The sequence below is a fragment of the Neoarius graeffei genome, chromosome 22 (genome assembly GCF_027579695.1).
Source record: "Neoarius graeffei isolate fNeoGra1 chromosome 22, fNeoGra1.pri, whole genome shotgun sequence".
Classification (NCBI taxonomy): domain Eukaryota; kingdom Metazoa; phylum Chordata; class Actinopteri; order Siluriformes; family Ariidae; genus Neoarius; species Neoarius graeffei.
This window is the reverse complement of record NC_083590.1, coordinates 10,284,979-10,310,113: the sequence shown is the minus strand read 5'-3', so window position 1 is coordinate 10,310,113 and position 25,135 is coordinate 10,284,979. Positions and strand designations below refer to the sequence as shown.

Below are 25,135 nucleotides of genomic sequence, written 5' to 3'. Positions count from 1 at the left end.
AAACTGAAAGCACTTTGACAGAAACGCACTTTGGGATGGTTTGAGTTTCAGGTGATAGTGTGTTAATACTAAGATCAGTTAAGATCAGTAGATAAATGAGGGGAAAACAGTTGCATGTAGAATTGAATAAAACTGAAGTTCAGCTATTAAATAAGTGGAAACCAGTTGATGTCATTTAAGGAGAAAAACATTTACGTCTCTCATTCTGCCATTTTTTCCCAAGAAGCTGTGAGCTGAAGATAGAAGTGACGGCCGGCTAACTCGACTCACAAACACCATCTTTCCAAAAATAAAGCAGATAATCAAACAGAACTTTTATACTTATAGTTTATTTACAATTTACACCACTATTGTAGGCTCCAATGTCCAATAAATGAGGTGTTTTGTTTTTTCCCTTCTGTACAAAACCTTCACTGGGTGTAGTGTGAATTTTTTTTTCTTCTTCGCATATCTCCACATTAAATGTGTGTTCTCGCTGAAATGTAATGATGCAGACACTGGGCCTGTAGAACCATGTGGAGTTTGCAGTAAAACAAAATTATAATTCCAAAAAACCTTATTGTGACCTGATAAAAGGTTTTATTCAAAACAGCTTTTCACAGAGAACTCATTAGAAACACCGGTCTTATTTATTTTTATTACATCATAACATAAATTAATTACATGCTAATTATTCTGTTGTTGTTGTTGTAATGTCTGTGAAGTTGTGAAGTTATAATGAAACAACTTGAAGCAAGTTTCATTTAACTTGTTTACTGAACTTCGTGACTGAGTGGCATACAGCTTCTCCGGTTACTGCGCGCACTGATACATATCACAGGTGATGTGTCTTACATACGGAACATACCATACTAAGGCATAACTCCGCATTAGAAAATAGATCCTTACATCACATCACCCTTCCTTTTGAGATAACAAAAATGTCATAACTGTCTAAACAAATACTGAAACATTTTACTCAGGGTATCCAGGCTGCAGCATTTCCTAATAACACATTTCTTTCATTAAGTGGATCCAAACAATAGCCTCTTGATAAACTTTAACTAACTGTGAGGCTACTTAAATCCATTAATTGAAACTCCTTCTTTAATAAAATCAGTCCTTCATCCAGTCTTGTGGTAGATTCAGAACCTGTAAAGAAAGCTTGTTAATTATAGCATGAACACCCTGTAAAGAAAGATTATTAGTACTACACAAAGTCTTTGCATCTTGCAGGAGGCTTCACGGCACGGCCACTGTGTGTATTCACAGGAGACGGTGAGGCCTCCACTGCTGGTGGTTGGTGACTTGGACTCTGGTGCAGTTGAATGTCTTTGTTAGCCTGCGCTTCCTGCACAGGTGGAGGTTGCTCAGGAGCAGGTGTGTCTTGCTCAGGTGCTCCTGGGCCGTCGTCCATGTCGACTTTGGGCATCAAATGATGACGGTTGCGACGCAGTACTCCTTTGTCTGTTTGTATGAGATAGGATCTTGGTGTCTCACACATTTTGAGCACTCTGCCATCTTTCCACCATCCTTGCTCGCCGTCAAGCTTCAGGGCAACTGCAGTTCCAGGACTAAGTCTGTGACATTGTGCTTTCTGTTGAAGTTGCACCTGTAGTTTGCTTTGGCTTTGGCATCTGCCTGTCTCACCTGGTGCAGGTCGGGCCAAGCAGGCTGCAGGTGTGACTCCAGTGTGGGGATCGGTGTCCTGATCTGCCTCCCCATCATCAGCTGTGCTGGGCTCGCACCTGTGGCCTGGAGAGGAGTTGATCGGTAGCTCAACAGCGCTGCAAAAGGGTCAGACTGTTTTAGGATTGTTAGGACTTGGACTGTTTTGGCCTCTAGAGGCCGCTGTTATTTCCTTTTCGTGTCATATTTATTTTGGCCTCTAGAGGCCGCCACTGTTCCTGTGTTTTGTGTTTTTTTTTGTTAATTGCCTGTTAGTCCTAATTATCTTCACCTGTGTCCTTAATTAGTTTGTGTATTTATACCCCTGAGTTCAGTCCTCTTGTCACGGAGTCTTTGTGCTGTTATGTTTATCTCCAGTTTCCTTTGTACTGTGTTTTGTGGATCTTCTGAGCTTTTGCATTTTTGCCTTTTTCTTTTTGAATTATACTCTTTTTGTTTTTTTTGTTTTGCCCTGGATTGTATATAGTGTACATAGTATAAATAAACCTTTTGTTACTTTTTCTACTTCTGCCTCACGCCTCTGCATTGGAGTCATTCCCCTGGTGGCCTAGTGGGGGTTTGCTGGATCATCACACCAACGAACCAGGTTCAAATCCCAGCAAAACCCTAACAGAAAGACTCCGTCATGACCGACTCAGCAGAGGCTGCTTCAACTGTCTACCCGGCTAACCTTCAGGGAATTATGGCAGCTTTGACACGCTTCGGAGCGACCATGGACGCTCATGGACGTACGCTCACCAGCCAACGTGAGGCCCTTGCTCGCCACGAGGAACTACTTCAGCAAATTGGGAAAACCCTGGCACAGCTGACATCTCTGCCTGCTTCTCCTGCTCCTGATCCAGTTCCTGCTCCTGATCCAGCTCCCACTCCTGCTCCAGTGCCTCCTGCCATGCTGCCTTCTTCACCTCGCGAACCCAGCCTTCCTGCACCACAGAGGTATGACGGCAAGCACAGTGAGTGCCGAGAGTTCCTTACCCAGTGTCAACTCACCTTTGAGCTTCAGCCTACCACCTACACTACGGATCGCCGCAAGATTGCCTTTGTGATCACCTTATTAGCTGGTAAGGCGCGAGCCTGGGCTACTGCTATCTGGCAAAGACAGGGACCTGAGTGCTTTGATTTCCAGCTGTTTTCTGAAGAGATGCTTCGGGTCTTCGATCAGGCAGACATCAGTACTGACGCAGCCCGAAAGCTCATGTCCATCCGGCAAGGAGGAAGCGTCGCAGATTACGCCATCTCGTTCCGAACACTCACAGCAGTAAGTGGATGGAACGAGACTGCCCTGGTGTCAGCCTTCCACCATGGTCTGTCTGACCCCATCAAGGATGGTCTGGCCTCTATTGGATGCCCAAGTGACCTCGAAACCCTCATCTCACATGCTATTCGTCTGGACAACAGGATGAGAGAACGCCACCAAGCCTTGAGCCCCCCCAGCCTCCCTACCTCTAACTGGAGACCGTCTACCTCCTTCAGTGACTGTCCAGAACCCATGCAAGTGGGTCGTACTCGCCTCTCCGCATCTGAGAGGGAGCGCAGAAGGAGGGACAAGTGCTGCATCTACTGTGGCAAGCCTGGTCACTTCCGAGCATCATGTCCCGAACTCTTGGGAAAAGGACCGCCCCGTCCAGCCGAGGGAGGGTTGTGACGGGGCCTACCCTCTCTCCCGGACTCCCTGGCCAAGGAATCTACATCCCGGTCTCCATCTCCTGGGGTGAGTCTGTCCACTCTTGTCAAGCTTTGATAGACTCAGGGGCGGCTGGGAACTTTATGGATATTCACTTCGCCCAAAGCATCAATATACCTACTGCACCTCTTGAAGTCCCTCTGTCTGTGTCTGCCCTCGATGGCCAAGCGTTAGGTGATGGAAGAGTCACTCAAGTTACTTCTCCAGTCTTCCTCCAGTCTCAAGGTCACAAGGAAGAAATATCCCTGCACCTGATTCCTTCACCTGAGTTCCCAGTTATTCTAGGCCTTCCTTGGCTTACTCGCCACAACCCTCGCATAGACTGGGTAACAAGCCAGGTTGTGGAATGGGGCCCTGCATGCCATGCCTCTTGTCTGCTATCTAGCTCTCCTGTGTCTTCTGCCGAGCCCCCTGATCTCACCGAGTTATCTCAAGTTCCCACAGAGTACTGGGATCTCAAGGAGGTATTCAGCAAGAGCAGGGCCGCCGTTCTTCCTCCGCACCGGGCCTACGACTGTGCCATCGACTTGCTCCCTGGGACTACCCCTCCTCGTGGCAGACTGTTTTCCCTCTCTCAGCCAGAACGCAAGGCTATGGAGGAATACCTCAAAGACGCCCTGGTCTCTGGGTTCATTCGACCCTCCACCTCACCTGCTGGTGCCGGCTTCTTCTTTGTCGGCAAGAAGGATGGGGGGCTTCGACCATGTATTGACTACAGGGGCCTGAACAAGATCACTGTGCGCAACCGATATCCCCTTCCGCTGATGTCCACTGCTTTCGACCTGCTCCAAGGCGCCACCGTCTTCACCAAGTTGGACCTACGGAACGCATACCACCTCATCCGTATCCGACAGGGAGACGAGTGGAAGACTGCCTTTAACACCCCGTCTGGGCACTACGAATACCAGGTGATGCCCTTCGGACTCACCAACGCACCAGCTGTTTTTCAGGCCCTAATCAACGACGTCTTAAGGGACATGATTAACCTGTACGTCTTTGTCTACCTCGATGACATCCTTATCTTTTCCAAGACCATGCAGGAGCACCGCCACCATGTCCGCCAGGTTCTCCAGAGGCTGCTACAGAACAATCTGTTCGCCAAGGCCCAGAAATGCGAATTTCATGTTCCCGAGGTCTCCTTTCTGGGATTTATTGTACGGACAGGCCAACTCCAAATGGACCCTGCCAAGACCCTGGCCGTCCGGGACTGGCCTACTCCCAAGTCCGTTAAGGAGGTTCAGCGGTTCTTAGGATTCGCTAACTTCTACCGCAAGTTCATCAGGAACTTCAGTTCTGTGGCAGCACCCATGTCAGACCTCACCAAAGGGACAGGTGGATCTTATGGCTGGTCTCCTCAGGCAGAAAAGGCGTTCAAAGACCTCAAGGCCCGCTTCTGCACGGCACCCATTCTGGTCCTCCCGGACACCTCCCAACCATTCATCGTGGAGGTGGACGCCTCGGACAGTGGTGTCGGCGCGGTACTCTCTCAACGTTCGGAAGGAAAGCTGCACCCCTGCGCTTACTTCTCCCACCGCCTGAGTCCTGCAGAATCCCGGTACGATGTGGGGGATCGAGAACTGCTAGCGGTCAAACTGGCCTTTGAGGAGTGGAGGCACTGGCTGGAGGGAGCGCAACATCCATTCCTGGTTTGGACTGACCACAAGAACCTGGAGTACCTCCAGCAAGCCAAGAGACTGAACCCTCGACAGGCTAGGTGGGCCCTGTTTTTCAGTCGGTTTGACTTCACCCTCTCGTACCGTCCCGGTTCCAAGAACACCAAACCTGACGCACTGTCCAGGCTGTTCTCTGCCACTAACAGGGAGAATGAAGTCGGGCCTATTATCCCGGTGTCCCGGATTGTGGCCCCTGTCCGCTGGGGTATTGAGGAGGCTGTTCGACGAGCCCAACGCCAGGACCCCGGTCCTGGGACGGGGCCACCGGGCCTCTTGTACGTCCCACATCAAGCCCGGGCCAAGGTTCTCCAGTGGGGTCACTCTTCCCCTCTCACCGCCCACCCGGGAGCTCGGAGGACCCTGGACTTCCTGAAAAGACGCTTCTGGTGGCCTAACATGGAGCAGGAAGTAAGTTCATTTGTCCTGTCCTGTGAGGTTTGCACCAGAACCAAGAACCCACGACAGCGTCCCCAGGGTCTCCTGCATCCTCTGACCATTCCCCGGCGTCCCTGGTCCCACGTGGCAGTCGACTTCATCACGGGTCTCCCTGAGTCACAAGGTAACATGGTCATTTTGGTCATTGTTGACAGATTCTCCAAGGCCTGCCGCTTCATACCTCTGTGCAAACTCCCCTCTGCTCTTGAAACAGTGAAACTTATATTTAATCATGTCTTCCGAGTCTTTGGTCTTCCACAGGACATCGTCTCAGACCGAGGGCCCCAGTTCTCCTCCCGAGTGTGGCATGGGTTCTGCAAGGTCATCGGAGCCACTGCCAGCCTCTCCTCTGGGTTTCACCCACAGTCCAATGGTCAGACGGAGAGGCTCAACCAGGACCTGGAAACCACCCTGCGAGGCCTGGCTATGGATAACCCGACATCGTGGAGCACCTGGCTGCCATGGGCAGAGTACGCCCACAACACCCTGCAGTCATCGGCCACCAAGCTGTCGCCATTCCAGTGCCAATTCGGGTTCCAGCCACCTCTGTTCCCGGACCAGGAGGAGGACGCGGGGGTGCCCTCGGTCAACCAATATGTGAGACGGTGTCGCAAGACCTGGAGCAAGGTCAGGAAGACCCTCATACAGACCTCCAGAACCAACCAGACTCAGGCCAACCGCCATAGAAGACCTGCACACACTTTCCGCCCTGGGCAGCGGGTTTGGCTGTCCACTAAGGACCTTCCGCTGCGGGTGGAGAACTGCAAGCTTGCTCCTCGCTACATTGGCCCCTTCAAGGTGGTGCGCAGGGTGAACCCTGTCTCCTACCGGCTCCAGTTGCCCCGGACTCTGAGGATCAACCCCACTTTCCATGTTTCCCTGTTGCGGCCTGTACTGACGTCTACATATGCCCCTGCCCCTAGGAACCCCCCACCCCCCCGCATCTTCCAGGGGCAGACTGTGTTCACTGTGCATCGCCTGCTTGACTCCCACCGGGTCCGCGGCGGGTTGCAATATCTGGTGGACTGGGAGGGCTATGGTCCTGAGGAGCGCTGCTGGGTTCCTGCTCTGGATGTCCTGGATAAAGAACTGTGTCGGGACTTCCATTCGGCCCATCCGGATCGCCCTGGGAACGTCAGGAGACGCTCCTGGGGGGGGGGTCCTGTTAGGACTTGGACTGTTTTGGCCTCTAGAGGCCGCTGTTATTTCCTTTTCGTGTCATATTTATTTTGGCCTCTAGAGGCCGCCACTGTTCCTGTGTTTTGTGTTTTTTTTTTTTTTGTTAATTGCCTGTTAGTCCTAATTATCTTCACCTGTGTCCTTAATTAGTTTGTGTATTTATACCCCTGAGTTCAGTCCTCTTGTCACGGAGTCTTTGTGCTATGTTTATCTCCAGTTTCCTTTGTACTGTGTTTTGTGGATCTTCTGAGCTTTTGCATTTTTGCCTTTTTCTTTTTGAATTATACTCTTTGTTTTTGTTTTTTTTGTTTTGCCCTGGATTGTATATAGTGTACATAGTATAAATAAACCTTTTGTTACTTTTTCTACTTCTGCCTCACGCCTCTGCATTTGAGTCATTCTCCTGGTGGCCTACTGGGGGTTTGCTGGATCATCACACCAACAAACCAGGTTCAAATCCCAGCAAAACCCTAACAAGGATTTTCTTTGCTGTCTGTACAGCCCTTTCTGCTTCGCCATTAGCCTGGGGGTAATGGGGAGTGGTTGTAATGTGTTGAAAGTCATAGTCTTTTGCAAACTGCTGAAAAGCTCGGCCTGTGAACTGTGTGCCATTATCAGTAATTAAAACATTAGGACAACCCCATCTTGCAAGAATGCACTTCAGTCTGGCACGAGTTGTCTCACCAGCGAGGTTAGGAAGATGTGCAATCTCTATATATCTAGAGAAGTAATCTACAGCTACTAGATAGTACTGTTTGTTCAACTCGCATATATCCGCTCCCACTCTTTCCCATGGACGGGCAAGCAGCGGGGTGGTCAGCAGCGGTTCTCTTCTCTGTGTAGGTCGTGATTCTTGACAGTCTTTGCAGCTGCTGACTAACTGCTGAATGTCTTTTCCTATGGCTGGCCACCAGACACTCATCTGGGCCCTCTCACGGCACTTCTCGATGCCCTGATGACCGCTGTGAATCTTCTGCAAGATGTCAGCAGGCATGTTTTGGGGTATGACAATTCTGTCACCGTAGAGCACTAGCCCCTGGGAGATGGATAGGTGATGTCTCTCACTGAAGTATGGCTTCACTGCATGAGGAACGTTAGCAGCGTACTTGGGCCAGCCAGCCCTGATGTAGTGCCTCACCTTTTCCATATCCGCATCTTTTCCTGTCTCTGCCCTAACAATGTCCATTTTGATGGGCGAGATGGGCCATGCATTGCTGACTGCTTCCTCATATGCCTCTACTTCCTGGATCAGCTCGCAGACATCCGCAGTGATGACTGGCTGGGGGTGTCTTGAAAGCGCATCCGCCACAATTATCTCTTTGCCAGGCACATACACAGCAACTGGGTTGTATCGCATCATTCTCATGAGCAATCTCTGACACCTGAGTGGGACTGAATCAAGGTCTTTGGCGTTTATCAACGGGACGAGTGGTTTGTGGTCAGTTTGAAGGGTGAAGCTTTCTAAGCCATACAGGAATCTGGAGAACTTTTCGCATACCCACACAGAGGCTAAGCACTCCTTCTCAATTTGGGCGTATCATTTCTCTGCATCTGTAAGTGTCATGCTTTGTATAACTTTGTATTTAGTTTGGTATTTCTCCACCTGGTGGTTGTTTATGGGTAACACACTCTTCCTTAATTTCTACTAGCTGTTTCTTTTCATTGGTTGTTTTAGTCATGTGATGCAGTCAGGTCATAGCCCAGGAAAAACAAAGAGGGAAACCCTGTTGTTGACAAATTACATGTGATCAGAGTGCAGCTACAGCTATCTTACTTTCCATCCCTCATTTGTGTCCAGGAAAGCATCGCTTTTTTACAAAGAAATCTGTTCAAGAGAATGATGACAACAATAAAGACACTTCAATCTTACTCCAGCCTCTGACTTTCTCTTGGAAGCTTGTTCGCTATCTGTCAATTCGTGTATAGATGCACACACACGTTGAGGACAGAATAGTAAGCACTCTTGAGCAGTAGGCTATCGGCTTCAGTATGCCCTCATGGTCCTGTAGGATAACACCGCCCACCCCATAACTACTGGCGTCAGCACTAACAATTGTTTTCTTTGTAACGTCGTAGAATGCCAAAACAGGTGATTCTGTGATTAGGCACTTTACCTTGTGGAATGCTTCATCTTGAGCTGGGCCCCAGATACACGCTGTGCCCTTTCTCAGGAGCTCGTTGAGTGGCCTTGTCACCTCAGACAGGTGTGGAACATACCTGCCCAGGTAATGGACCATGCCCAGCATCCGTCTCAGGTCGGATACATTCTCAGGTGGCTGTAGTTGTGTTATGGCCTTCGATCTTTGCATTGTCAGGATGTATGCCATTGCCGTCGATCACGTGCCCTAGGTAGCAGAGCTGGCTCTGTCTCAGCAGACACTTTTCATTGTTCAATTTCAGTCCTGCATTCTCGATGGTGCGTAGTGCACTCTGAAGTCTTTGTTCGTGTTGCTCTGTCATGTTTCCATACACTAATATGCCATCCATGAAAACTGCTACGCCGTCTTGGTCTTTCAGGAGCTCTGACATTTCTCTCTGGAAAATCTTTGGCGCACTTGTTATTCCGAAAGGCAGTCGTTGGAAGTAGTACCTGCCAAAAGGTGTTATAAATGTAGTCAGCTTTGCACTGTCCTCATGTAAGGGCAACTGCCAGAAGCCACTAGCAGCGTCGAGGAGTGAAAAGACTTTGGCTTCTGCAAGTCTAGGTAGGATATCATCAATGGTGGGGAGCATGTATTTCTCTCTCTTTACTGCCTTATTGAGTTGTTTGAGGTCCACACACATCCTAATTTGTCCATTTTTCTTGGGGACAGCCACCATCGGCGCACACCATTCAGTTCGCTCCTTTATTTCCTCAATTACGCCAGCTGCCATCATTCTGTCTAACTCCATCTTGACCTTGGAAAGCATTGGCACAGAAATTCTTCTGGCTGTTGTGACACTGTATGGGACCGCATTGTCTTTCAAGCAAATCTGAATTGGCTTAATTTTTAGCAACCCAATGTCTGTTGGGACTGCCGATTTGAGTTCATCCAGCCTTTTGACTAAGTCCATCGCGACTAATGCTCCACGTCCTAGGAGGCTGCTCACAGTAGATCCACTCACAACGAACAGCTTTATCCTAAAAGGCTTGTTCTTGACAGTAGTTGTGACCATGAACTGTCCTTTGCACTGTAGTTTTCCTCCCGGGCTCTCCAACTTGGCAGTCACTTTTGTCAGTTTAGGTTTGTATTTTAGGCTTGAAAATGTCTTTTCAGAAATTACACTGATATCAGCCCCAGTATCAATTTTGAAATCAACAGCAGTGTCAAGTATTGGGAGAGAAATAGTCCATGCACTGTTATCCTGCATTTGCCTGGTTTCACGTAGGAAATGGGTGACAACGGCGCCATCTTCTGGTGCACTAACATCATTGACTTCTCGAGTAAGGTACACTACTGCAAAATGCCCCGTTCTATTGCACCGTCTGCATGTTGCATTTTTAGCTGGGCAATCATTCCTCCCATGGCTTCTGCCACATCTCTTACATTTCCACTCACCGGTGTTTTCTCTCAGATGTTTGGTGGCTTGTCCGTGTCCTCCACTTTTAGGTCTCCCCTTTCCTTTGTGCTGCTGTTGCTGCCATTGTCGTGCCACTTCGTTCAAATGAGGGCTGCTGCTAGCTGTTTGTTCACTGACATGTTCCTTTACTTGCTCCGATTGTCGCACAAGTTCCACTGCTTTGCTCAACGTTAAACTCGGCATTAATTTCATCTTCTCAGACAGTTCTTTGTCGATAACTCCTACCACAAGTCTGTCGTGGATATTCTCATCCTTTGCATTTCCGAAAGCACATGTCTGGGCTAGCTCATGAAGGCTGCGAATGTATTCTTCAGCAGATTCACCTGGCTTCTGAGCACGCAGGTGGAATCGTGCACGCTCATGGATCACATTAACTTGCGGCACAAGATAGCTGTCAAACTTCCCTAACACAGTCTCATACGTCTCTTCTTCTTCGAAAACGAATGTCTTGTATATCTCTTCTGCCTCCTTCCCGAGTGCATAAATCAAAGTACAGACCTGTACATCATCTTCCTCTTTGTTTAATTTCACCGCAGTCCTGTAGCAGGAAAAACGTTGCTTCCATTCTGGCCAATGTTCCGGATGGTTGAATTCGAAATTTTCTGGAGGATGGAATTTCGCCATTCCTTAACTTCTGACACCATGTGAAGTTATAATGAAACAACTTGAAGCAAGTTTCATTTAACTTGTTTACTGAACTTCGTGACTGAGTGGCATACAGCTTCTCCGGTTACTGCGCGCACTGATACATATCACAGGTGATGTGTCTTGTATATGGGACGTACCACACTAAGGCATAACTCCGCATTAGAAAATAGATCCTTACATCACAATGTCCTGACATCTTTTATAAATTGTATTTTTTCTGTTGTGTTGACCTTGTCACAGCTTTTATTCTTTTTCATGCTGAAGCTCTTTGATGGATTTATTTGTCTCTGAAACAAAAACCTCTGTCTCAAATTTCAGTGGCCTTTTCTGGGAGAGGTCTTTACCCCCGACACACAGGGAAAGTCAGACAGGGAGAGACAACAGTGTAAGGGGAAGAACATGTCAACACACACGCAGTTAGCCAGCGAGCTCCTCATGAGTAGCTCCATAAAACTCCTTCAGCACTGGGCTGTGATCATTTCAGTCGCTCACTAATTAGAGAACAAATCAAATGTCTGATCTGTTCAGATAAATTTGACTCTGCCTCAAACTCTGCCTGCTTCATCTAAACCTGACTTTTGAAACTCTCTTCCTTTCTCCTCTTATAAATATTTTAGATCAGACTCTTATTTCCCGATTTGGTGATCAGATTTGATGTTGCGTGTTTATCCCATGTGTCAGTGATGACGTGTGCAGCAGAAAACTCAAATCCAAACAGCTCGAACTGTGAATTACTGTTACAGCATTTCAGTGTATTGTCGACTCGGAGTTTGTACTTTTGTCATTTATGAAAATGAAATGGTGCAGTGAAAGATTTGAGGACCTGTTTGATCATTTGTGTGAGTTTATTATGTATTTTATTTCCTTCAGAATCAGTTGTGATAGAATTAAATGGAGAAGCGCTGAAGCTCTGGTCTCAGTGCTCAAGTCAGAAACCTCCAGTCTGAGAGAACTGCATCTGACTGTGAAGACACTGGATCTGTCTCGGAATAAACTAGAAGACTCAGGAGTGAAGCGTCTCTGTGCTCTACTGGAGAATCCTCACTGTAAAGTGGAGACACTGGGGTAAGATCATCTCTCTGAGAGTCATGATAACTCACTAAAGCAGCAGTTAATAGTTGTATGCAGTGTAATCAATTACATTTTTCTGTAAAAGTAAAATGTGCAGAACAAATATATTAGTCAGGAAGTGATCATTTCTCCTCAGAATCAATTTTACTTTCAAGAAATAAGTGTCTTTACAATTAAATATGTGATCATTAAAAATAGTCAAGCAGAGATAAATTCTACAAAACCTGACTCTTCACTTAAACCTTTAAATTATTGACTTCTTCCTGAATCATTTGCACTTCGAGTAAACTTAATGTCAGTAATAGTGGTAATGTTTGAGTCATTATTAATAATAGCTTGTGATTGGTGAAGAGAATAGAGACAGTCCAACATGAGACATCATCTTCACAACCACTATTACACCAAGATGAAAATCTGTTGAAGTGTGTCTCATTGTGTCACACAGAAATGCCAAATCCATGGGAACACCCCCGATTTAAAGACACAAAGCAAATCTTGACATTCGTAAACTGAGGCAGTGAAGTGTGTGTCTTTGTGTCTCTGCAGGTTGTGGGGTTGTGGTGTCGCAGATGAAGGCTGTGCTGCTCTGAGTTCAGCTCTGAGATCAAACCCCTCACACCTGAGAGAACTGGATCTGTCCTATAATAAACTGGGAGACTCAGGAGTGAAGCGTCTCTGTGCTGGACTGGAGAATCCTCACTGTAAACTGGAGACACTGGAGTAAGATCATCTCTCTGAGAGTCACATGACCTGCTCCTCAGTAAGACACATTCTCTAATAGTGAGACTGAAGCAGAGGTTTTAGGTTCATCATCAGTGTCCTGAGGAGGAAGATTGTTTCTGTTCACTGCACACTGATGAATTGTCACAGTGTCTTTGGGTCAGATGGATGTACGTGAGAAGCTGCAGCACAAAACGGGACTTGATCCGACTGCAATGTGTCTGAAATTTATTGCTTTAGAAATTAATGAAAATGAATGATCACCAGAATAAAAAATGTTGCCAACTGACTATCTCAGATTTGCTTCCTACGTTTTAAACAAAGTCACTATTCCCAATAAATAGTGTGTAAAATTCCAGGCTTGTATCTGCATTAGTTTCTGAGATATCGAGGCATTTAACAGGCAGCGTGGCTTGAAATTTACTGTAAAAACAAGTGCGACAGAAAAACATTACAAAGTTCCATTCATCTTTCTTTTTTTTCTAGTTGTATGAAGTTTTCAGGGATGGTGTGGAATGTCGTGTTTAACTGTGAGAGATATAGAATTTATTTTTTTAACATTGAACCCAGGACCCTCCTAAATCCAGCCAGGACGTGGATGATTTTTTTTTTTTTTTTTTGCTCCTCCACAGTATGTTGATGAAATTAAATAATGAAGATGAGCTCAAAGTGCAGACCTTCAGCTTTATTTTGAGGGAACCTGCATCCAGATTGGGTGATATCAGGATGCAGGCACTTACAGATGTATGTGCAGAGGAGAGTGGGGAACGCAGACTGGCAAACAAATCCAAAATGCTAAACGAAATCGAAGTCAAGGGACAGGCAGGGCTCGATTGATGGATCGGCAGACGGAGTAATAAGGTCTAGAATAACGAGACAATAACGAGGGTCAAGAACACAATAAAGCAGACAGAATAACAAGGCTTGGTAAGACACTGAACCATACTTCACATGGAGTGAGTGTGGGAGAGGTGTTTATATAGTGTGGGCTGATTAACCAGGAAATGAGTGACAGGTGTAATTAATAGACAGGTGATAGAGGGCGCTGTGGTTCTTGGGTGTTGTAGTTCAGATCAGCCATGTTTGTAGTCTGACTGGAAGTGGCGCTCTCTATCGCGTTACTGACAGGCAGAGGTGGACAATAACCAAGTAAATTTACTTGAGTACTTAAGTACACTTTTTGAGTATCTGTACTTCACTACATTTGAAAGACAAATATTGTACTTTTCACTCCACTACATTTCTGTCAAGGTCCTCGTTACTCGTTACTATGAAGCAGTTTAGAAAGTGGATGTTTTTTCTTTTCTAAAACGTGACTGGTTTTTTTGCAGGTGACACTGAGACAGCCAATCAGTAATCACTAGGGTCACGTCATGTCCATAGGCTATAAAATCAAGTTCAATTACTCCGCAGCATTATTTGAACACGATCAGTTGATGGCAGAATGGAAGGAGGCGGTTCTTCTGGGGAAAGGAATAAAGATTTGTTTCATTTTAAATGTTTGCTTTGTTTGCCTAAAACAAACCACGTTATGGCCTCCAAAAACTCACGGTCCAACCTGCAGAAGCATATGTAAACGAATGTAAACATTTTATTCCAAGAGAAAGCTTGTAAAGAAGTTGTCTGTGCTTTTAGAGCTAGTGATAATGTTGCAATAGCGATGCAGTCTGGTTAGTCAAATGACTTTCTATGGATTTGGCCGCCAAGTTGCCATAGCCTTGTCCACAGCTAACGTGAACACACAGCTGGTTAACTTGTGCAGTTAGTTAACATGTAAAAACAGAATTATGCTAACAACTTATCTGAAGTTGTTTCAAAAATATGTTTAGCATAATTTTGCCAAATAAATAGAATGTAGAAATATTTCTTTTCTAGTAGTGTTAGCTACCCAATATGATTTCGAGTTTGAAAAGAGTTTGCTAGCATGTCAGGTAGAGCTTCACTGACTAGCTAGCTTAACATTAAACCACCATGATGACACAGCATGCGTTCATTTTGTGAAGTCACATTTCTGTCTTTGGTAATGTTAACGTTGTAGCTTTTGTGACCTTGCATAATTACTATAGCCACTACGTATTTTTTTACCAGTAGCCAAAGAGAGAACCTAGCGAGCATCTTATTGATGATTCTGCTTGGTTGTAAGTTGTGTTTCATTTTGTAACGTTCTACCAGGCATTTATTCTCCAGGTTCTAGAAGTTAGTCAGTAAATCCAGTTGGTTGCTTCAGAGGCATTAGGTTTTGTCAGCGCTGTGACAATCATACAACAATGCATTGACAGAAAATGTACTTGTAATACTTCAGTATTTTTAAAAGTAAATACTTCAGTACTTTAAGTAAAAATTTGACTGGACAACTTTCACTTGTATCGGAGTAACATTTGACCAGTGGGATCTGTACTTTGACTTCAGTAATGCAGTTGGGTATTTTGTCCACCTCTGCTGACAGGTGACTGGTGTTGAAATTACAGCATTGTTTATATGTGCTCCCTCTTTTTTGAAGGATGAAAAAGTAATTAGACAAACAAACATCATCAGAAATTACACTGATATTTTTATTCCTCCGACACTGAGAGGTGAATCCGGTATGTTTTCGGGTTTTCTGTCCATTTTTTCTGAAACTCTTGTTCGCACGCTGTCTCAAGAACGAGTGGCTGAATGTTTGTAGGATTTATATGGAATAATCATTGTTTACTTCTCTGATTCTACAATAATCTATAGTGTTCTATAAATGCACTCTGTAGACTCTGGAGAAACAAGTTTATTGCCCCTGTGTAGTGCACTATAAGTCTAGTAGAGAACCATCTCTCTCTCTCTCTCTCTGATTAAAGTTCATGGTCTCTCTGCTGTTCTCTGTTCAGCTTCAGCTGCTGATGGTTTAATATCACACACAACAGAGGAGACAAACTCAATATAACACTCAGTATTATCATTATTAATAACACTGTTAATGAGAATAAACAGGTGATATTAAATTCTCATGACATTCTGAATAATAAAATTGATTTTACACTCATCATCTTTAAAGTAAGAATTAAACCAAGATGAAAATCTGTTGATGAAGTGTGTGTCATTGTGTCTCTGCAGGTTGTATGATTCTGGTGTCTCAGATGAAGGCTGTGCTGCTCTGAGTTCAGCTCTGAGCTCAAACCCCTCACACCTGAGAGAACTGAATCTGTCTAATAATAATCTGGGAGACTCAGGAGTGAAGCGTCTCTGTGCTGGACTGGAGAATCCTCACTGTAAACTGGAGACACTGAGGTAAGATCATCTCTCTGAGAGTCACATGACCTGCTCCTCAGTAAGACACATTCTCTAATAATGAGACTGAAGCAGAGGTTTTAGGTTCATCATCAGCAGGGGCGGTCCTGGGGGTGGTCCGACCGAGCAGCCGCCCAGGGCGGTATCGTGGGGGGGGGCGGCACGAGCGCGGGCGCGAAAAAAAAAAACCGGTCCCCCCCCAAAAAAAAAAAGAGCTCGTGCAGGAGATCAGGAACTTTCCTGACTTGCCGTTAGCAACTGTGACCCCCCTTGAGCTGATCACATTCATGCACGAGAAGGAGCTATCAGAGATCTACCCCAATTTCTGGACTGGACTCAGAATTGCTGCCAGGGAGACCAAATTTTAAACCAAGTTATGTCTTATCATTTGGTTCAGTCAGTTGCAATTAATTAACCAAGTACCATGTAAGTATACATTTTACAAGGAAAACTTGGCACTGTATTAACTATGTTGATATTATGCTGGCTGAAACGAGGATTTGTAATGCGGTAATTTGCATCATAGAATATGCCGCAGTGGTGCAGCCGCATGGACTCTGGGGCCTGTGATTGTATTGCCCAGACCAGTTGGTCTCCTAGTGGAAAATCCTTAAAAAATGCTCTGCGCCTTCTCCAAATTAAAATTGATAAATTGTCAATGTGTCAGCCCTGTGATGACCTGGCGACTTGTCCAGGGTGTACCCCGCCTTTCGCCCGTAGTCAGCTGGGATAGGCTCCAGCTTGCCGGCGACCCTGTAGAAGGATAAAGCAGCTAGAGATAATGAGATGAGATCTCAGGAGTGCAATGGGTCAAGAGAGACTCTGTGGATTGGCCATTTTATCAATTGAGAATGAGCGAGCAAGAGCACTTCACATCCCTAAAATAGTCGACGACTTTGCGGAGCACAAGGTGCGTTGAATGCCTTTTTAATGATGAACGCAGGTTTCCGTGTCGGCTTTGTAGTTGAAAACATGCTTACACAATGAGGGTGTATCATTCATGATTGCTGGATTTTTTTTTGTTGTTGTTTAGTGTCTATTTGGAACATAATAAAAAATGAATGGAAAATACAGGCTATGTCGGCCTATAAAAAATAATAAATAAAATAATAAAAAATAAAACTTTGAGCAAGTTCTGTTCTAATATAGCCTGATTACATGCCGCAGGCCTTCTGTTTGTTTGCAATTTTGCCATGGCAAGGTCCAAAGGCTACGTTCTTAAAGGTCCCCTTGCATCGTTTTTTCATTAATTGTGCGGTGGTCTCTAGTCTGAATGAATGCCCTGTGAGCCGGTTTTGGTGAAAAAAATGCTGTGGTTCTCCTGTTTCAGGCTGTTCTAGTTTGGTGGGGGAGTGCGTGGCAGGAGAACGACAGGATTTTAGCTCTTACTCATTAATATTCATGACATGTAAACGTGTTACCTCTGATTGGCTAACAGCAATCAGTAAATGTTAGGGTGCATCAGTTGCCCCCTAAAAATGAAAAGTTCCTCTGATCATGATGCATTTTTGTTTTTGTTCCTTTTGGTAAGAAAACACACTGGGTGAAATATTTTGACAAAATTCAAAAGTTTAATGGTGGCACCAGGAGCTCAAAGTTATGGAAAAAGCTGCTATTTTATGACTTTTATGACAAAATTTCGATCACTTTTCATGAAACATTATGGCACCCTATAGAGTATACCAAATATCTTAGATACACATTTTTAGTACATATTCTAAATATATTATCAAGCACAGTTTGAGTTTTAGCTGTTCATTGAATCATTGTTCAACTACTTTTAAACAATACAAATGTATTATGAATCCCATTAATGCTTCTCAATCCCTTGCAAAGGTTCTTAACATGATCTCTGGCTCACAAGAAATCAATAAATGGAGTCCAACATTGTGATTCAAACCTTACGCAAAAACATAAAATAAGCATTTTTTTGGCAAAAAAATGAACCTCATGGTGCCACCATTAGACTTTTGAATATGGTCAAAAAAATTTACAGGATGTCTTTATTGGTGAAAAGGAACACCCAAACAAAAATGCATCAGATTTTATGAAAGTGAGGGCAACTGATGCACCCTAGTAAACGTGTTACCTCTGATTGGCTAACAGCACTGTGACACTACCTCCAGTGGGTCAGAACAAGCGGATGTGGGTGTCTTTGTAAAAACTGTTTCGATTGGCTATTATGGTCTTGACATCGATGTTTTGAGCAATAACAGTGTAGATGTGGCAGTGGGGACGTGGCCGAGCCGCGATCTGTGAATGGAGGGCGGAGTCAGGGAAGGTAAGTGACAGAATCACTGCACCTGACGGGAATTAACATGTGTTTGTGTGTCTTCCCCAGTGACCGTACCCTATAAGAGGAGAGGGAGAGCAGATGAAGGGAGCTCTCTCCCCAACCAGAACACTTGTGTGTGTGTGTGTGTGTGTGTGTGTGTGTGTGTGTGTGTGTGTGCACGCGCGCGCGTGCGACTGGGAGGGATTCATTCATTTATGTATTTATTAAATTGAATACTCCCTGCGGCAGCAGCTCTCATCAAGGCATGAGGAACGGAGCGGAGCTCGCCTCGGGGTGTGTGGGAGGAATAACATCCCCTGGCTGGGAGCTGACTGGCCCTGGCAGTGCTGGTTCATTCGGGAGAGGGCAGGGGTTGCTGGCTGCCAAGTCTGGGGAGGCTGGGACCTAGGGTTAGGGTTAAGTGAATTATGTCCCGTGGCGTGGAGCTAGCCCGCCCTGGAAGCACTCTTTCGTTCGGGAGAGGGCAGAGGCCACTGGCTGCCAAGTCTGGGGAGGCTGGGACCCCCCCTGCCCAAGTTACAAATGTGCAAAGTCAGGCTGGAGCCGCCGTTGAAACGAAACTGATGCGGAGCACCGCGCCGCGCCTCAGGGTGAATTACATCCCGTGGCGCGGAGCGAGCCCGCCCGGGGAGCACTCTTTCATTCGGGAGAGGCCGCTGGCTGCCAAGTCTGGGGAGGCTGGGACCTCCCCTGCCCGAGTTACGAGCGTGCAAATTCAGGCTGGAGCCACCGTTAGAAACAAAACTGATGCGGAGCACCGCGCCGTGCCTCGGGGCGAATTACATCTCTCTCCTCGTGCTTTCTTCCCGTCGGCGGTCGCAAGCCAAGGTGGGCAAGGCTATGAATACTAATTTTCGAAGTGACGTCACTTCGTATGGCTTTTTTTTGATCCGCTCATTTTTCCGACTATTTTCTTTCATCAGCTAATACAGGGAATGGGAGTAGAATTACATTTTCACATGCAGCATGCATATGCAACTCGGAGTAAACTATGGTATTTCAAAAAGAGCCAGTATTAAACATTTTTGGTGGAAGGGCACCTTTTAAAAACTGCTTTTTGTTAGATATAGCCTGAGTAGGCCTATATACCCCCTGCTGGCGCCCCCCCCCCGGCCCAACCCGACAACCACCTCCCACCCACCACCTAAGAAAACACTAACTTCGTCCAGAACGCACACGACCCCATACACAAACTCACAACAGCTATTTTCAAGAACAAATTTCCAGTTTTAATGACTAGTACAATAAAAAATACAAAGATAAACAATAAAAGATAAACAATAAACAAAAAGACTCAATGACTTCGCATTACAGCTATCCACAGCTATTTAAGAAAGCACAACTGCACTACAGCACCACCCGATGGTCAAAATATTGCACAAGTCAGTCAGTTTTACCAACAGTGTGCACAATGAATTATCATAGAGTACCATTCACCATTATTATTAACAAGAAGACTTAAACCTCCATGAAAGTCGCACCAAATAAATAACAAAAGAAGCTAAACAGTTAAACAATCACAATTACAGAATAACATGAAGTGACAAAAGATCTAAAAATACTATACATTAAAGTGGCAAAAATGGTAAAACGCAATCATGTATCATAAATAAATGAACTAACGACAGAGAAGAGGTAAATCCTATACATATTACTGTACACATAAGAAGAAATAACAAACACTATTGTGTATCATAAATAACAAGAAGTAACAAATGAAGAAGTTAACACTCTTTAAATTGGCAAAAATGGCAAACCACTATAATTTGTCATAAATAACGATGTGCAAAAGAAGTAAGAGGAAAACAGTCTATATACATTTAAGTGGCAATTATATTCAGGATGCAAAAGTGAAAGCACAACCTAAAAGTTGGCTTTTCTGGCCTTCCTGGATGCAAATTCTTCCACAATGTCTTCATATGAGATTTGTTCCCCTAAGGCATGGTTTATGCTGATCACAGCAAGGCCACTGAACTGTTCCTGTGACATTGTTGACCTTAGGTAAGTCTTGATCAGTTTTAGCTTCGAGAAGCTCCTCTCTGCCTGAGCCACAGTGACAGGCAGAGTGGCAGCAATTCTGAGTCCAGTCCAGAAATTGGGGTAGATCTCTGATAGCTCCTTCTCGTGCATGAATGTGATCAGCTCAAGGGGGGTCACAGTTGTTGACTGCAAGTCAGGAAAGTTCCTGATCTCCTGCACGAGCTCTTTTGTTTTTTTCGCGCCCGCGCTCGTGCCGCCCCCCGTGATGCCGCCCTGGGCGGCTGCCCAGTCGGACCGCCCCTGGCCGCAAGCCTTCTAATTTGTTTTTTTGCAGTTTTGCCGTGGGGGGCCCTGATTGGTGTTTTGCCCCGGGGCCTTGTGTGCAGTTGTTCCGCCACTGTCTAATAGAGTAATAAATGGATAAAATGGTAAATATTATCTCAGGGCGTCTCCGTCTCACTGCTCTGAACAGGGTTGCCATATCTACGTTACAGAAGCAGCTCAGTGGATCAGCAGGGTTAAACCCATTATCAATTGCAGGATCCAGGGGTACAAGATGTGTCCCGTGTATATATTGTTAAAATATGTAACAACAAAGAGGGCAATAAAATCGGTACGGCTCACACCGGTTACTAGAAGGGAAAACTACTCCCACACCAGAAGTCATAGGAATACAACCAAGGTTTTTTTTTTTTTTTTTTTTTAAAGTGATTTTAGTATTTAAAATCACTTTTAAATTTAATTTTAAATTTTAAAATTTAGTATTTTAAAATCACTTTTAAAAATGATTTTAGTATTCCCATCCAAGAACTGCCACCTTATTGTGGTGGAGGGGTTTGTGTGCTTGAATGATCCTAGGAGCTATGTTGTCAGGAGCATTATGCCCCTGTCAGGGTTTCCCAAGGCAGACAGGTCCTAGGTGACAGGCCAGACCAAGAGCAGTTCACCAAAACCCTTATGGAGAAACCATCGAGGACCGTGACATCGCCCGGTATGGAGCAGCCAGGGCCCCACCCTGGAGCAAGGCCTGGGGTTGGGGCTCGTTTGCGAGCACTTGGTGGCCAGGTCTTTGCCCATGGGGCCCGGCCGGGCTTAGCCTGAAAAGGTGATGTGGGCCTGACCTCCTGTGGGTTCACCACCCACAGAGGTAGCAGTAGGGGACTGGTGCAGTGTGGATTGGGTGGCAGTCGAAGGCAGGGGCCTCGACGACCTGATCCCCGGACACAGCGGCTAGCTGTTGGGACATGGAATGTCACTTCGCTGGGGGGGAAAGAGCCTGAGCTTGTGCGGGAGGTTGAGAGGTACCGGCTAGAGATAGTCGGGCTCACCTCTATGCACAGCTTGGGCTCTGGATCCCAGCTCCTCGAGAGGGGCTGGACTCTCCACTTCTCTGGAGTCGCCCATGGTGAGCGGCAGCGGGCTGGTGTTGGCTTGCTTATAGCTCCCCAGCTCAGCCGCCATGTATTGGAGTTTACCCCAGTGAACGAGAGGGTCACCTCTCTGCGCCTTCGGATTGGGGAGAGGGCTCTTGCTGTTGTTTGTGCCTACGGGCCGAATAGCAGTATAGAGTATCCGGCCTTCTTGGAGTCCCTGGGAGAGGTACTGAGGGGTGCTCAGACTGGGGACTCCATTGTGCTACTGGGGGACTTCAATGCTCACGTGGGTGATGACAGTGACACCTGGAGGGGCGTGGTTGGGAGGAACGGCCTCCCCAGTCTGAACCCAAGTGGTGTTTTGTTATTGGATTTCTGTGCTAGTCACGGTTTGTCCATAATGAACACCATGTTCGAGGTGTCCATAAGTGCACGTGGCACCAGGACACCTTAGGTCGGAGGTCGATGATAGACTTTGTTGTCGTTTCATCTGATCTCCGGCCCCATGTCTTGGACACTCTGGTGAAGAGAGGGGCTGAGCTGTCAACTGATCACCACCTGGTGGTGAGTTGGATCCGCTGGCGGAGGAGGAAGCTGGACAGACCTGGCAGGCCCAAACATATGGTGAGGGTCTGCTGGGAATGTCTGGCCAAGCACTCTGTCGGGGAGGTCTTTAACTCCCACCTCGGGGAGAGCTTTTCCCAGCTTCCGAGGGAGGCGGGGGACATTGAGTCTGAGTGTACCATGTTCTCTGCCTCCATTGTGGACGCAGCTGTTTGGAGCTATGGCTGCAAGGTTTCCAGTGCCTGTCTTGGTGGCAATCCCCGAACCCGGTGGTGGACACCAGTAGTAAGGGATGCCGTCAAGCTGAAGAAGGAGTCCTATCGGGCCATGTTGACCTCTGGGACTCCTGAGGCAGCTGATGGGTATCGGCAGGCCAGGCATGCTGCAGCTCGGGCAGTTGTGAAGGCAAAAACTCAACTGGGAGGAGTTCGGGGAGGCTATGGAGGAGGACTATCGGTCGGCCTCGAAGAAATTCTGGCAAACCGTCCGGTGCCTCAGGAGGGGGAAGCAGTACTCTGCCAACACTGTTTACAGTGCGGGTGGAGAGCTGTTGACCTCGACTGGGGACATTGTCGGGCGGTGGAAGGAATACTATGAGGATCTCCTCAATCCCACCATCATGTCTTCCATTGAGGAGACTGAGGCTGATGACTCAGAGGTGGACTCATCCATTACCCAAGCCAAAGTCACTGAGGTGGTTTGCAAGCTCCTCGGTGGCAAGGCACCGGGGGTGGATGAGATCTGCCCTGAGTATTTCAAGTCTCTGGATGTTGTGGGGCTGTCTTGGTTGACACGCCTCTGCAACATCGTGTGGCGGTCGGGGACAGTGCCTCTGGAGTGGCAGACTGGGGTGGTGGTCCCTCTTTTTAAGAAAGTGGACCAGAGAGTGTGCTCCAATTATAGGGGAATCACACTTCTCAGCCTCCCGGGGAAGGTTTACTCCTGGGTACTGGAGAGGAGAATTCGACCAATAGTCGAACCTCAGATCCAGGAGGAACAATGCGGTTTTCGTCCTGGTTGCGGAACACTGGACTAGCTCTATACCCTTCATAGGGTGCTCGAGGGTTCATGGGAGTTTGCCCAACCAGTCCACATGTGCTTTGTGGATCTGGAGAAGGCATTCGACCGTGTCCCTCGTGGTATTCTGTGGGGAGTGCTTCGGGAGTATGGGGTTCGAGGCTCTTTGCTAAGGGCTGTCTGGTCCCTGTACGAATGGAGCAGGAGTCTGGTTCGCATTGCCGACAGTAAGTCAGACATGTTCCCAGTGCATGTTGGACTCCAGCAGGGCTGCCCTTTGTCACTGGTTCTGTTCATAATTTTTATGGACAGAATTTCTAGGCGCAGCCACGGACCGGAAGGAATCCTGTTTGGGAACCACAGGATTTCATCTCTGCTTTTTGCGGATGATGTTGTCCTGTTGGCTTCTTCAAACCAGGACCTTCAACATGCACTGGGGCAGTTTGCAGTCGAGTGTGAAGTGGCTGGGATGAGAATCAGCACCTCCAAGTCCGAGGCCATGGTTCTCGACCGGAAAAGGGTGGCTTGCCCTCTCCAGGTTGGTGGAGAAGTCCTGCCTCAAGTGGAGGAGTTTAAGTATCTCGGGATCTTGTTCACGAGTGAGGGAAGAATGGAGCGTGAGATCGACAGGCGGATCAGTGCAGCCTCCGCAGTGATGCGGTTGCTTTACCAGTCCGTCATGGTGAAGAAGGAGCTGAGCCAAAAGACGAAGCTCTCAATTTACCGGTCGATCTATGTTCCTACTCTCACCTATGGTCATGAGCTTTGGGTAATGACCGAAAGAACAAGATCACGGATACAAGCGGCCGAACTGAGTTTCCTTCGCAGGGTGGCTGGGCGCTCCCTTAGAGATAGGGTGAGAAGCACAGTCACTCGGGAGGAGCTTGGAGTAGAGCCGCTGCTCCTCCACATCGAGAGGAATCAGCTGAGGTGGCTCAGGCATCTTTTTTGGATGCCTCCTGGACGCCTCCCTGGGGAGGTGTTCCAGGCATGTCCCCCAGGGAGGAGGCCCCGGGGAAGACCCAGGACACGCTGGAGGGACTATGTCTCTCGGCTGGCCTGGGAACGCCTCGGTGTTCTTCCCAAGGAGCTGGCTGAGGTGTCTGGGGAAAGGGAAGTTTGGGCTTCCATGCTTAGACTGCTGCCTCCGCGACCCGGTCCCGGATGAAGCGGAAAAAGACGAGACAAGATTTTAGTATTTGGAAATTTGAGCTAAATTCCGATGTAACGAGTAACATGAAAGCTGCTCACCAACAAAAGATTTGCTCAATATTTAAAAAAAAAATCATACATTTTTTTTCTAAAATTTTTGAATTAATTTTACACTTTGACTGTTATGCTAATAATATAGACCCAAACTGGAGAATTTGGAACTCGAGAATTAAAGATTTCAAGCAAAACAACAAAGCACACATTATATAACGATGTTTTTAATTATACTCATAAAATAAATCACTAAGTTTTAACTTCATACAAGCTAAAATTCTCTTCCAAAAGCAATACACAAGAGTTCTCATACGAGTAACTTACTATTTGTGAATGTTCAGCTTTCTCCTTCTAATAATGATTCCAAAATTACACAGAATTCTCAACCCCGAACACATTTATGCAGATAAAAATCACAGAAAAACTTGGCCATCTTGCTTTGAAAAATGCTTTCTTGGGATCACGTACAATGTGTCTTAACAACAGCAACGCTTGAACTGTTATTCTCATATCCCAAATGTTCTTTTGTTACCAAATCTTCTTGATTCCATCATAAACAGCTCCCAAAATTACACATTTTCTCACTGAATCCTCACTGTAAAGTGGAGACACTGGTGTAAGATCATCTCTCTGAGAGTCACAATAACTCACTAAAGCAGCAGTTAATAGTTGTATATAGTGTTATCAATTAAACTTTTCTGTAAAAGTAAAACATGCAGAATAAATATATTAGTCATGAAGTGATCATTTCTCCTCAGTCACTTTTACTTTAAAGAAATATTTAAGTGTCTTTACAATTAAA

The 25,135-nt window shown here is 46.3% G+C and overlaps 1 protein-coding gene across 1 annotated transcript in view; it reads left to right on the top strand.

Moving 5' to 3' along the window:
* LOC132870630 (NACHT, LRR and PYD domains-containing protein 12-like) overlaps positions 1-25,135 on the top strand; it is a 41,604-nt gene that overhangs the window by 5,576 nt on the left and 10,893 nt on the right. The window contains exons 5-7 of the mRNA XM_060904372.1: positions 11,719-11,913; positions 12,466-12,639; positions 15,724-15,897. Of these exons, the coding sequence (XP_060760355.1) occupies positions 11,719-11,913; positions 12,466-12,639; positions 15,724-15,897 (543 nt within the window). The remainder of the gene's footprint in view (positions 1-11,718; positions 11,914-12,465; positions 12,640-15,723; positions 15,898-25,135) is intronic.